Source organism: Aythya fuligula, chromosome 16 (genome assembly GCF_009819795.1).
Source record: "Aythya fuligula isolate bAytFul2 chromosome 16, bAytFul2.pri, whole genome shotgun sequence".
Taxonomy (NCBI): domain Eukaryota; kingdom Metazoa; phylum Chordata; class Aves; order Anseriformes; family Anatidae; genus Aythya; species Aythya fuligula.
The window spans coordinates 8,410,852-8,425,007 of NC_045574.1; the positions used below are offsets into that span (position 1 = coordinate 8,410,852).

Here is a 14,156-nt window from a genome sequence, read left to right on the forward strand (position 1 = left end):
CAAGTTGTAGAAACTTCTGTAAGGCTGTACACATTAAAGTCACACATAAGAACTACTTTGCAAGACCCGCATCTTTCCAAATAGAAGGAAATCCTATTCTTTATTATTTACTATTTGCAAAGCAATATCATGATTGTACTCTGGGCAACTCTTACAAAGACAACCATAAAATCATTTGCACATCAATAGGAAAATAGGAGGCTGAAGTGGAATCTCTTAAAAATATATGTTTGTGTATATATATCTTTGTTCTTTCTGTACGTCAACTTCACTAGAGTTTCTAGCTAACAGCAATTTTGTTCTCCTCCATGAAATGAGGGAACTGATGTTTTGGCACGTTGTCTGCAGCAGCACCACTGGCCTTCTCCGTATCAGAACCAGTCCCAGACTGGGTCCCATCTATTTTGGAAACCGTAGCAGTATTTATTGCCGAACCACCCCCAATGGTGACTGGAAGGGTAGGTAAGCCACCGCTCTGGATCACCGAGATCTCGTTAGTCTTCATTGCTATGCCATTGCTGAGTACCGCTGCATACTGATTCCATACTGTGGGGTCAATGCTCACTGAAGGAGGCATTATATCCTTTGGAAACATTTCAGATACCTTCTTGGGATCATTCCCCAGCAGAGCCATGGGGTTATCAATTGAAAGCCTTCTTCCCCGCCTGGCAGAGTTATTCCACATGTGAGTTCCTACATGGACCTTTCAGAGGGAGGAAATAAGTAAAGAGAATCATTAACATAGCAGTTCTTTTATGAAAAACCCGAGTTCTACTTTGCTTGCAGCTAAGCTGCTCAGAAGATACATATACTCAGTGTGCACAAAGGTAAGTATTTAGGCTGGTTAGTTCTTGTATTTGTCCTCAGCCTTCCATGTGTAAGAGAGCCTCATCAGCCTTATATCACCATGGCTCTTTAGAGTTTGCTACTGAAATATTTGGAGGACTGGTTTCTTACGCTTACTTTAAATGACATTGGCATTCTAGCCACCCAAGAAGAGCCACACTTGCTGTGAACAGACTGCACTGAAAAAATACTAGTTGATGAAAAAAACACCAAGGAATATGGAAGAAGCATTACACCTAGACTAAAAGCTTCGGTGCCACAACACAAACCGCTACTGCTTCCTGCAAGCAATTGCTCACAAACTGTAAAGCTGGATGTCCTCCGTCCCCATCAGCTTTTATGCAAGAAAACCGAAGAGCTTTAAAAGGTTTCTCACAGGAACAGAAAAGCCACTGTATGACAGGGAGTTGCAACTTGGAGTAAATAGATTTGCAGTACTTCTCTAACTTGTCCTGCATGATGTTCCAAACCATGCAGTGAAACACATGTATTCTGTAAACATCATTTTGTATCATTTAAACTACAAAAAGACTGTCTTGACAACTCCAAATCCAAACAGAAATCAAGTTATTGGCTTAGTAAAGGCTAAACCTCTCCTTCCATCATAAGAAGAAATCAAAGGCTGCAGCAGACTTATGGACAGTTTAGCGAGCCAGCTGTGTGAACAAACTCAGGAAGGGAGCAGAAGATGACCATTTGAAGAACTACAAGAAAAAATCTAAGATGTCCCCAAAGGCAGGACAAATGTTATCAACAGTCTTTTCCACTCCTGTAAGACTTTCCCCAACAAAAGGGAATCCCAACCCAGGAGATGGCTTACTTTCAGGTTTCCTTTCGTTGTGAAGGCTCTCCCACAGATGGTGCAGGCAAATGGCTTCTCACCGGTATGGGTCCGTTCGTGAATCTGCAGGGCACTGGCAGAGGAGAAGTTCTTCCCACACGTAGTGCAGATGTGCTGTTTGGCTGGACGGCAGAATTTCGGTCGTGGCACGAGGAGAGGGGCAACACCAGGGGAGAGAGCTGGTGGGCCAATGAAATGGCTAGTGCTAATGGGACGCTCGCTTGGCATTTCCATTTTTATGAGGGCTGGTGGGGCCCTAACAAAAGCAGCTGGAATACTAGTTCGGCCTGGAGAGAAAGAACAGATAGATAACACTTATCCCATCTCCTGTGGCCAAGCTTAAATCTGGCTGAGATACCGAAGTCCTTGCCTTTGGAGCTGCACATACCCGAGCAGCACACTTGCTGAGCCCTGTAAAGCGATGCAGTAGGGCTGCTACTAGGCTCAGGAAGAAGCTGACTTATCCCTGGTTTTGTTAGTGAGCTTAAGAGTTCAGAAGCCTCACTTTCTGATCAAATTTAGGTCAACATCAGCTTCAATGCTAAAGAGCTCAAAACCCCCTCAAAATATTCCAGCAACATGCCACTTTTTTGTTAAATGCTTTTCAAGAAACACCAACATGTATCTTTAGAGAGCTACAGGGAGCTATCAGGCAAGTCCATGAAAGGCAGTAAGCGCATAGCCTGTCTACTTTTAGGACCTCTGTACTTCCCCTTGCAGGAGAGGACAGCACTTAAGTCTTTTAATTTTGAGTCTGAGTCACAAAAATTCCCCAGGGCATACACTCCTTTGCTAACAGAGAAGGAAGAGGAAAACCAAGGTGGTTTTGACTCCTGTTGATCCTTTTAGAGAAGGACTTCCTCCAGTACTATTCCCCCACCCCAAGTTATTGCCAGCATCTCGAATTACTCACCATATTCTCCATTTGCAAAGTGTAAGCCGGGTTCTTCTTTAATGACCTTCCGACCAATATTGCCGTAAGTTAAATCCAAAGCAACAACTCCTTCCATTTCTCCTGAAGCATTCTCATGACCCTCTGATTTATTTCCTGTGCCTGCGTCTTCCTGACTGTTGAAACTAGGTGACTTCGACCTCACACTCTCAGCTTGGCTGTTGGCTGGGGACAAAGCCTGGATGGATGCAGACTCAGAGGCAGCAGGACTCCTGCCATTCTGGTAATCTGGATCTCCTGCCACAGAAGATGAATCATTTGTCATGCCATCACTTTCTGCAGAACCATTGTCGCTGGACTTCACACTGCTTTGCCGTTGCAAGTTCAAAGCAGAGCTGACAATCTTCATTTGATTCTCCAGTGCTGCAATACCAGAGAAGCCAGATGCCGTGGCTGGAGATTCTGATTGTGCATCATATGGAGTAGGAGGTTTTGAGGAACTCCTAGGGCCATCCTGAGACTCCAGGTCTTCTTCCATCTCTATGTTCTCCACGTTCTCATCTGGGCGGCTGATGTCTCCGTTCTTCTCAGCTGCAGCAGGATCCACATCAGTGTTGTCAGAGGTGTTTTCGGGTATGGGTGTATTAGGTATCTGTCCCCCCATATGCATGCGGATGTGCTGCTGCAGCACAACTGCATTTGTAAACTTCTTCTGGCAAATAGGACACGAATGCTGCATCTTCAGAGGAGTATTGGCTCGGTGGACACCATAGTGAGTTTTAAGGTTCCCTTTAGTGGAGAAGGCACGACCACAGATCTTACACTTGAACGGCCTCTCTCCAGTGTGAGTACGATAATGCATTTTGAGGGAGCTCTGACAGCTCAGCACTCTGTGACAGATCAGACACTCATTGGGGTCAGCAGTGGATTTGTCGATGTTTTCAACCAGCTGCTGAAGCTTTGACGTTTCAGAGCCTTGCTCGTTGGACCCACCAGCGTTGAAGATGCTCGCGCTGCAGGCAGCTTGTGGTGAACTCAAGCTCTGCTCTGTTCCTGATTCGTGACCGACTGCCCCTGATGAGGAAGAGCCACCTTCACTTTCTGGAGAAGGCCTTGACTGCAGGTCACCGGAGAATGTACTGGGCAGGGACTCCTTGATGCCTGCTAGGTTGGACACATTCTGAGGTGTGCTGGTGGCCGCAGAGGTAGGCAGGGTTGTTAGGAGAGGTTTGCTATCCACGATTAGGTTGGACTCATCCAGTGGCACAGACATCCCATAAGGGATTCCGCTGCTAGTGGGAACATTGTCCAGGTGCTCAGGAACCGGGTACGGATTCATCTTTATATGGGGATATTTGTCTTTGTGACGCTGAAAATGCACTTTAAGGTTTCCTTTGGTTGTAAAGCGGTTGCCACAAATGTTACACTTGTAGGGTCTCTCACCGGTGTGGGAACGGAGGTGAATCTGCAGGGCACTGTCATTGCCAAAGACCTTGCCGCAGAATTTACACTTGTGTTTGAAGAACGGCTCTTCTGCATTCGATTTGCTTTCGGAAACGCAAATATTGGGAGGTTTCCCCTTCACCCTCTTTGAGGAGTCTATTACAGAAGAAACAGCCGAAAGTGGATTTTGGAAGATGACGGAGTGGGAGGACTGAGGTAGCAAAGGATTTGGGAACCGAGAAATAGAGCCAGGGAAGCTTCTGCTTGCCTCCGGCTTCAAGGGGAAGGAGGAGGAAAGCCCGGCAGCTAGCGAACCAGCAGCCGCAACGCCAGTGTTAGAATGAGGTAGTTTTCCTTGCTTCAAGGATTCCAGTGATAGGCTCTGGCTTCCAGCTTTTTGTCCGATTAAAGCAACAGCAGCCGACAGCTGCTGAGACATGTGAGCACCCAGAGCTTTCAGTGGATCAGCAGCAGCGGCTATAGAAGGATGCAGGGCATGGGGAGCCATCATGGCAATCTGAATGCGAATTTGCTCCGTCAGCTGGATTTGCTGGAGCTGCTGCTGCTGCAAACACACAAGCTGCTCCAGGATCATCGGAATAGCATTAAAACTGGCTGCTGAAGAAGAGATGGCATCGGAGGTACGCTGGTTCACAGCCACTTTAGTGCCACGTATCGTCTGCAAAGTCACATTAGTGTTTGGTACTTTGGATTTTGGTAGATAGCTTAGCCCAGGAGTCGCAGGCGCAGCAGGGGGTTCTATTTTAAGGTACATTCCTCCTACCGATTCAGCATCCATTTTTCCTTCTCTCTTTTCCGTAGAGCCAGTGCAGCCCTTTGCCTGAGTGTCTTTGCGTGTCCTGCTATCCATTCGGTCACTTGGGAAGCTCCCTACAGAAGCTTCAGAGAAGCTTTCAGGAGGTACTGCTCCCTCACTGTCATTCATGATTAGGACAGGTGGATTTTTAGTGCAATTTTTCTTATGCTCAAGGAATTCAGAGAGATCAAAGAATTCTGCACAGCATTTCTCACAGATTTTAGTTTCCTCTGTTCGGCACCTTTTGGAACTCATTTCACCATCTCCGTCACCTGGGACGTCTTGTGGACTCCCTTAAAATAAAAAAGAAAGTCACATCGTTAATAGCTCAGTTTAGACTGACTTTATCAGAATTTCAAGTTAAGATACACGACACTTTTCAAGTGTCAAAAATCAAGTTTGCAGATTGACCAGAAGTCCTATGCTGTTTTGCTACTATTTCATTGGCAGCCCCCAAGGAAATCTACACCGCAGTTCTGTTTCCCATAAAAACAATAAAAAAGTCTCAAGGCTTGAGGGAAATAAGTTTGTTGAAAATCCTTTTTATGTCCTTTAAATCCCTTTTTCTACCTTTACAGGTAGAAATGGAACAGTGGAACAAGTCAGCTAGTCCCTACAATACAGCTAAATGGAATATGACCTAATCAAGACAGAAGGCATCATTACACAGGAAAAAACTGATTCTCATAAGCTTAGTTCATGTGTTCGGTTTTCTTTTTTTTTTTTTTTTTTGAACATCACCTCAGAATTCATAGTTAACGGTCTCAGAAGCTCATATGGTTGTTAAAAAAAAAAAAGAACTTCAGAGCAGTTCTTAATGATACACTGATACATTGAATGACATCCACTCCTCCGTTACGGAGGTAATTGCTACCAAAGAGGGCTGACAGAAACAAAATTTGAGCCCAATATTAGCTTTTAAACACTTCAAAAGCCAACTCACGTGGAAAAAAAATCCTCTATGAAGTCACAGAAGTAAAGAAAAGATGATTAACTTACAAGAACCCCACATGCAAGAATAAGCTTATGTTGATACTGACAATTACTAGCAAGCAAACTAGTAGGCCTGCTTGCAACACTCACGAAGCAGTTCCAGACACGGTAAGGATGCTGGATTTAGTTGTGTTTTTAACTTGCCCCCCCCCCCGCTTTTAGGGAGGGGGAAGGAGAGCAAAGCCAGCCTGCAAGTCCACTCCTGCCCTCCCTCCGCCAGTGCCCCACCGACTGAGCACAACTTGCACGCAGACATGCAGAAAACATGATTCAGGGAAATATAAGAGTGGGAAGAAAGGTTAAGAGAAATTCTAAACCAAAACAGGATGTTTTTGCTCAATCTAGCCATCTTTCAAACAAACACACAGAGCTCGAGGCGGGTGGGTGTTTGGGAGCATGCAGGAGGTAAAGCCTGAGGCTTGTAGAGCTGAGGGGGGAGCACGGAAGACCTCAGATAATTCACAGCCCACACCAGGTGAAACGTCCTGTAACTCACAGTAATTGGTCCCATTTTAATGGGTGTCAAGGGTGTAGTAACCAAGTGCCTCACTGCCCCTGCTCGCCTCCCACACGCACACACAGTCAGGGGCACTCTGCAGGCCTCAGTCAACAGAAAATTCATACTACAGGGCCTCGCATTTGGGGCCTGCACCTCCAGTAGTTCACCCCAGGGCTTAGCTCTGATTCCACGCTGCTAGCCCACACTGTCTCAAAAATGGAACCAAAGACTCTGCAAGCAGAGGAGCTATTTGCGGCTTTCATTTTAAAGGTGTAACTGAACCGCACATCTGATACATGTGTATATCCTGTACATGGCAGGGTGGAGGACGAGCATGTCCAAGCAACAACCTGAGCACGTTCACTTACTGTTTCAGGGAAGTGTAAAAGCTCTGTGGGGGAGGATATTGTAAACTTTGACATTTGTAAGGGTAACGAGAATATTACATATTTTATAAAGATGGATAGATATAGCCAACTAATCAAAACTTCAACTGCTTGATGTGTTGACTGGTGGAAAGTACGCGTTAGTTTTCTTTTAAAAAATAGATCAACTACAAAACACAAATAGAGGCCCCCTTATGCTACAGTCTGCAGAGCAATACATCCAAATCTGTACGTATGTAACCTTGAAATTTGTGGTTAACAGAGTTACAAGTCAAAACTGCCTTCGAGTGAGGAGAAGAAATGTTCTTGGTACGTCCATGATCATAACCATTCGGATCACTCATATCCAAACAGTCCTACAGGGAGACTGAAACACTTTTTTCCCCTCCCTCCTTCAGCCCAAACAACCCTCATAAATGAAGGCAATGAGAAGAAAAGCGTGTTTTTTGCATACATTTCCCACTCCAAATATTAAATTGATGCCTCTGAAGTTAATTTAACTATGGACAAAATCTACTCTGCTATTTAAGTACAAGAAGTACATGATGCAGAACTTAGTCAATAAATAGGGTCGACTGAGGTCAAGACTGAATGTGTTTAAATTCCCATCTTCGCAAAAGTGTGAGCAGATAAAATGGGAAAGAAAGTACTAAACAGTGAAAAAAAAGACAGTAAGTTTTCATAAGTATGCTGCACACCGACTCCAGGTCTTCACTTGACTATTTTCATAACTATTCCCATACAATAGGTACTTTACAGACCACAGCCTAAAACACCAAAACATCTTTTCCAAATCCTTTATCATTTAAGGTTTTAACTTTCTCTGTGTTGCACAGTAACGTTAGGTTTTACTTTAGAAAACACAAAGCTTTCTTCCAGTCTCTCTCATCTGCAAACACACGCATTTCACACTGCAGTTTGCACCTCTGTGGTAGCAATGCAAAACGCTTCAAGTGGAACAGAAACGGCTGCATGAAAGACTGTAGCCCACCCCAAGGAGATATTCCAGGATAACTATGTCTAGACAAGTCCTCAAACTTTAACTGCTTCAAAACACATGATCGTTATTTATCCCCTTCCATTGGGAGTACCTTATTTTTCCACTGATAAGACCATACTAAATTCAAAGCCCTTTCCTCCCTCTCCACACAACAGTCCACCTTCCCCATTTTTCTTACACTGAGGAGCTCCAAAAGTGACTTTTTTGGTTTTATAAGCAAGCTGCCACCTCAGAGGGCATCTGCAGTAAGCTGCAGGTACGCATGTTGGGAAAGCAGCCTGCCTGCAGCCACCAGCGCTGTCACTGCCACATTTTATTTTCCAGTTCCCCTGTTTGACAGTGAGGCACTAAGGGAGGACTCCAAACAAATTCAATTCCCAGCTTGTAGTGACTTGCTGCATGACAAGCAGGGAAGCATTATGCCTTATTTTCCCTTCCACCTCAGCAAAATTGAGCATAATGCTTCCCCTACCTTAAACATTTTGTTTTTAAAAGACGTAGTAGAAACAAGGTGCTTGCTTATTGTGCCGTAGCTGTAATAACAAAGCAGCAATCAACTGTTTAAAGAAACAAAACCTATCTCTATAAACTCTTCATCTCAATTTATCATAGAATATCCAAGTTGGAAGGGACCCACAAGGATCATCAAGTACTTTGGGGACCACTTTCCCCCCAAACAAAAAAAAATGAGGTTATGTGTCTGAGAGCGTTGTCCCAGTGCTTCCTGAACTCCAGCAGGCTCGGTGCTGTGACCACTGCCCTGGGGAGCCTGTTCCAGTCCACCCAGCCCTGCAGGAGTGCTAGGCAGCCAGCAGTGCACCCCACTCACCCCAGCTATCACACATGGGTGTAGTGGGCTTAATCCCAGGCTCCCTCCCTGCCCAGAAGCCTCCCCGTGCATCTGCTGCCAGCTCAGCCCAAATACTGTAAGAGCACCGGTGGAGGAGCGAGAGCCCTGCCAGAACAATTGCTCGTGCACTCAAGTTAACCCTCTCCAAAGGCTTCCCAGGGATAGGACTTCTATTTTTTTTTTTTTTTTTTTTTATCTCCCCACCCCCGAATTTCAGGAATGTTATCTCTCAGCATCTAGTTATCCAATAAGTTAGAAGAATGCAGTAAACCCAGCAGGGGGGTTAGATTGAATCACTGGCAAATGGATGGAAAAAATCCACTATTGTGTAGGACAAGGCGGTCATCGACAAGGAGGGCTGATAAAATCCACACAGCTCAAATTAATTTATTTTTTTTGAGGGAATGAGTAAAAGAGTGAAGTAAGCCTTATCTGGTTTGATTTGATTTCAAAAGGGTGCTGCTGGTCTACCACTCATCTGAGCAATTAGTGACCTAATTTTTTTCTACTGTGAGAAGATTATTTCACCTGAATGAGGTGGAAAACCCGTTGTTTTTTTCCCCCCCCCCTTTCTTTTCCCCCTTTTTTTCAAGTTTAATACCTCTGGTGAGTTTACTTTTTCCCCCCTACAGGCTAGGGGGGATCAATTTCTAATGCTTTACAGTAACCACGTACTTCCACGTGAGTATTATTTCGCGAAGGATCAGTAAGCATCCACTGCAGCCCCAGCTCTGCCATCAGCTCCCCTCAGGCATGGTGCTTCCCGTACTTCCCCCCTGCCCTGTTCCCAGCTGAAAAGCTGGGGTATTTCAAGAACATTAAACTGTCCCAAATTTCTTTTCTTCCCCTACTCCACTTCAAGTTTTAACCAATAAACGTTTGTTTGAGTTAGCAAATACGTGGCTGATGACTTACAGAATTATTTCAAAGGCCTCGATGTTTTCTATCCTGAATTTATCAGCAGCACTTTTGCACCCAAGAACAAGCAGAGCTGCCCCTAACCATTAGGGCTTCCCGTGTTTTCAGGTTTTGGCCAGGCATTTCATTACCTACCTCCCGAGTCACCCATCTGAGCTCTGCTCACCCACCTACCCAAGAGGAACACCCGGCAGAGGACAGAATAATGGTGCACAGCCCCATGTGAGCGAGCGGCCCTAAAACCCCGAGGAAAGCTCCAGGCGAGCAGCACTGTCCCCAGCCCCGGGCACAGCCTCCAGTGCAAGCCCCCAGCCCCACTCCACCTTCCAAGGCCGCTTTTAAAAGCTTTAAACCCCCAAATTCCTGGACAAACCCCTTGGAAAACGTCCACGGGTTACCTGCCGGGGCACAACCGCGGCCCCAGCGGCGGGGCCGGCCGGCGGGGGGCACTCCCGTCCCGTCCCGCAGCCTCCCCCCGGGACCCCCGCCTCAGCCTCCCCGGAGCTCAGCCTCCGCCGCCGCGCACCCACCTGCGCTTCGCATCCCCGAGCATCACCCCCCTTCTTGGGGCTTTTAAGGAAAAGGTGGGGGGGCTCCTCCAGAGGCTGCGGGCAGCCCAGCAGCCTCCCCCCCGGAGGCAGCGGTAGAGGCCGCCCTCGGCCCTACCTGCTCGGCGGCGGAGCCTCCGCGGCTCTCGGTCCTCCCAGCGGCGCGGCCGCAGCTGGAAGCAGGGCGGCCCCGGAGCACACTTAACACTAGTACAGTGTTTAAGACCCGGCTAAACGGCGCAAACCCCGCTGCCAAGGTCAATTGCATGAGAGTCCTAATTGTGAGCCTGACATCAACTTACCACCCACGGCAAGCGGGAGGAGGCAAAGGTTAGAGCAGCAGCTCTGTCAAAACGTCACATGCCGCCGAGCCCAGCCGGGCTCCGGCACTACAACCACTCTAATGTTTCACTTACGTAAAAGGAAAAACAAGCGGGCATCGCCCACCGCCGGGCACCCTCACCCTTTACACCGCTCCCGGGTCCCCCCTGTCCCGGGCCGACTCAACCTTATCCCGCTCCCAGCCCGGCCAACGGGCGAGTTCCGAAAAATAATAATAATAATAATTAATAAAAATCAGAGCAGCACTACCGAGCAACTTCGCTCTCCTCCTCGCTCAACACCTCCCTCGCGGCATCAACACGGCTCGACCTGAGATTGGAATTAAGGGAGAATCTCCAATTTTTTTTGTCCGGAAAAAAAGTTGCCGGTTCATACTGTATTTTTAAGAACGAACCCGATTATTTTTTTTAATGGCAGCAATCCAACACAATGGGCATTTTCAAGCCCTTTGTGAAAATGCTAATTTTCGCTGTGTAGTATTATTCTCCGGTGACCACCTGCTGATTTTTTTGACCTGTTAATTGATCCTCAGGTTAGCAGAACCGTTTCTCAACGTGCCGCATTGTTCGCAGAGGTGGGTCCCAAATCGCTTTGCACAAAAAAAAGGAGCACTTGCGAAGGAGATAAGGGCTTGATTTTATTATTACGATTGTGTATATACCCGATAATGTCCCAGACAAATCCCTGGGCTATTTCGACTTTGTTATGCAGCTTCATCACTTGGTATTTACGGACACACCTGGAGCGGGGAGGACGGGGCCGGGCAGGGAGATTTGCGGGCGATAAGAGCCGCGGGTGTCGCAGCCGCGAGGTGGCTCTCCGAGAGCGGCCACCGACACCGGGGGTGGCACCGGGGGGCCCCCGGTAGCGCCGCTCCCCTTGCGGCGAGCGCCGCGACCCCAAAAAGGAGCCCCTACCTCCACCCCCCGGCCCATGCAATCGCTGCTCCGGCTCCTGGAGAACGGGGGGGTAGTTTTCATCCAGAGTTTTGTTATTAAAAAGAGAAAAAATAAATAAAAAAGCCCCCCCACCAAGCGCACAGCAGCTGCCCGCTGCCCAGAGGAGCGGTGCGGAGCGACCCTCCCTCCCCTCCCCGCACGCCCCCCCGCCCCAAGCGGGCCGCATCAGGAGTTATTAACCCTTTTGTTTCAGCGCAGCCCCGGAGGTGCCTTTCCAGCAGTGGGCAGAGATTTACATGTGGAAACATCACCTCCATCCCCCAACCTAACCATATGCACAAAGGAAAACAGTCATGCATTAAACATGGGATTTATTGCCTTCTGGCCAGCTTGCCGATTCTTAAGTCACCATTAACCGGACCCAACAATCGCACATTTCGAATCAAAGAAGAGAGGGGGGAGGAGGAAAAAAAAAAATTTAAGAGCCCGAACCTCCTGCGGTTTGGGAATCAGCAGCTCCTGTAACGTGCGCTGGTATCGATCAACTCCAGGCACGGAAAAACCCCACACGAAACCAGCCCTTTAAAAAGGCAGAAACCCCCCAAAAGTTCGGGGGGGGCACCTACAAAAGTACTCGGGCTGCTAAGACCCAGCCTCAGCCTCCCCTTCCCCACCCGCGACGCGCCCCCACGCGCCCCCCGGGGGTCGCAGCGCCTGCGGGGGCCGAGCAACCTCCCCCCGCGGGGAAGTGCCCCTGAAACTTGCCCCCCACCCCCGGCCACAAGGGTGTTAACAGAAGGGTGAGAGCCCCTGCCCGAGCCCAGGGTGCCGGGACGATGCTGCGGGGCACGACCGCCCCGACCCTTCCCCGCTCCCATGGGGAACAGGGGCAAACAACTGCTCCCCCTCCACCCCTTCCCCTGCACGCCCACCCAGCGCTCCGGGATAATTTTGAGTTCAAATCGAGACTTTTCCTCTTCCCTTCACAAGAGAGTGCTGCGAGCTCCCCGAAAAGGAGGCACCGTGATTTGCGGGAGCACAAATTCCCCCCCGCCACCCAAATACAAAGCGCTCACGCACACCCCACATTAGCTCACCGGAGTTATTTTAGGAAGTCGGAAATCAAAGATGGCTGGAGGTCAAGCTACAAAAGGTCCAGGGCGATTGTGATCTCCAACAAAAATAGTCCGAACGCTTTTTTTTTTTCTCGAAAAACCCCACAAAAAAAAATCTTCATAGAACTACCGAGAAAGTCTTAAATAGAGAAATCGGGGAAACCTACCTCGAGTCATTTCCTACCCCTGAGAAGACGGTTCGCAATTCCTTCTCCTCTTCCCCCCCTTACTCTCCCCCCCCCAAAAAAAAAAAAATCCTTTCCGCCCCAGGCAATTTGGGGTTCGCCTCCCGTGGGGCTGCGCCCCGAGCGCGCACCCCACGCGGGGACCCGCGCGAGTTCCGCGGGACCAGGGTGCCCCCGTGAGGGGGGTTGGGGAGGGGGGGGGGACATTGGGGGACCCCCTCGGGCAGCGCTGCAGGGCAGTCCCAAGCCGACCCCCCCCCCAGGGAAACACCGAGCCCCCCCAGCCCCGCGGAACAACTCCACAGAGATGTAAGCGCCCCAAAAAGCCAGCGAGGAGCCTGTGGGACCCAGGGTGGGGGTGAAACACGAGGGTTGAAAAATTCCCCCCCCCCCCCCAGCAAGAGCCCCTCTGCCTCCTCCGCGCATCAGCAGGGCTGGGGGGCGCCGGGGCTGCGCGCCTTACCACTTGCAGCATCTGGGGGCTGCTCCTCGGAGTTGATGTGCTGGGGCTTCGCCTGCTTCCGTCGCGACATGGTGCACCAGCATCGGGAGCAAAATAGTAGCAATTATTTTTCCTCTTCACAACAAATTCCTAGAGTTGGGAAATTACCCCCATTGGGCGGAATGCGCATGTCAGAGTAATTATGATTATCAATAATGCATTGCGATTTATCATGGGTCCCTGACAGCTGATTGGCCTGAGTCCAAGGGCTCACAGATTATTCAAATAAGGTCCATTGATCAGGGCGCAGCGGGGCACGCTGGGCGATGTAGTCCCGGCACGGCTCGGCTCGGCTCGGCTCGGCCCGGCCCGGCTGACAAAGGCGTGCGCCCTGCCGGGGGCCGGGGCAGCCCCCCCCGAGCTGCGGGGAAGGGGCAGGATCCGGCCCCCCGAGTAAACAAGCGAGCCGGCGGGCTGCCGAGGGACAATACCTTTGTTATCTCACCTGCACTTTTTATAGTGTGCTTTGGGAGATTTGGGGTTTCTCCCTAAAGCGAGCAGAAACCCGGGACAATGCTAATCCCAAAGCGGGAGATAAGGTGGGAAAGGAAAGAGCCCCGATTGTCCCGGGGGGGGCGAAGCCGGGCTCCCGACGTGGCAAGTTAGGGGCTTTACAGGCGGCTGCAGCCGGCGTTTGTGCAAAACCTGCTCTTAAGTCTCACTTTCTGGGAAGCCGACAAAAGTGAGCCGATAGTATTTTGAAAAGCAAATAAAAAACGTTAGTCATGGAAAAGATTCACGCGAAAAAAACTTGATGCAAGTGAAAAAATTGTGCTTTGAAAGTGACGACGGGAGCCAAATTGGTTGGGTCAGCACACGGTGGGTCATTTCCAACTTGTCTGATTCCACGTAAAAATGCCCGATTAAATGCTCCCCACGAGAGCCATCTGGGTGGCCCCTGGCGTTTGGTGGCACGCTGGGGGCACAGTCCCTGTGGTTCCATCGGCTTGCTGCACCCCACTTTGCTGAGCCTCAGATTTACTTTGCTGCAAAGCCCCAGAGAGTTACAGAGCAGTCACCTCCACCCCTCCGATTCCCACTGAAGCCAGCTGGACATTGCACAAGCAAAAGTGTGAGGCT

The 14,156-nt window shown here is 49.2% G+C and overlaps 1 protein-coding gene across 1 annotated transcript; it reads right to left on the reverse strand.

The window, feature by feature from the left end:
- Positions 1-280: 280 nt before the first annotated feature.
- On the reverse strand, positions 281-13,152 carry SALL4 (spalt like transcription factor 4). Its single transcript, XM_032198392.1, has 4 exons — positions 13,038-13,152; positions 2,601-5,132; positions 1,667-1,974; positions 281-703 (listed from the first exon to the last, which is right to left on the reverse strand). The coding sequence occupies exons 1-4, from the start codon at positions 13,105-13,107 to the stop codon at positions 281-283; spliced, it is 3,333 nt and encodes a 1,110-aa protein (XP_032054283.1). The 5' UTR covers positions 13,108-13,152.
- Between the last annotated feature and the right edge of the window lie 1,004 nt (positions 13,153-14,156).

Bases quoted from the DNA above. Each gene is read 5' to 3' on its own strand.
- SALL4 (XM_032198392.1), bottom strand. From the start codon at position 13,107: ATGTCGCGACGGAAGCAGGCGAAGCCCCAGCACATCAACTCCGAGGAG. The intron at 1,975-2,600 runs GTGAGTAATTCG...CTTTCTCTCCAG, and splicing joins CTTTGCAAATGGAGAATATG to GCCGAACTAGTATTCCAGCT. The intron at 704-1,666 runs GTAAGCCATCTC...TCCCTCTGAAAG, and splicing joins CAACGAAAGGAAACCTGAAA to GTCCATGTAGGAACTCACAT.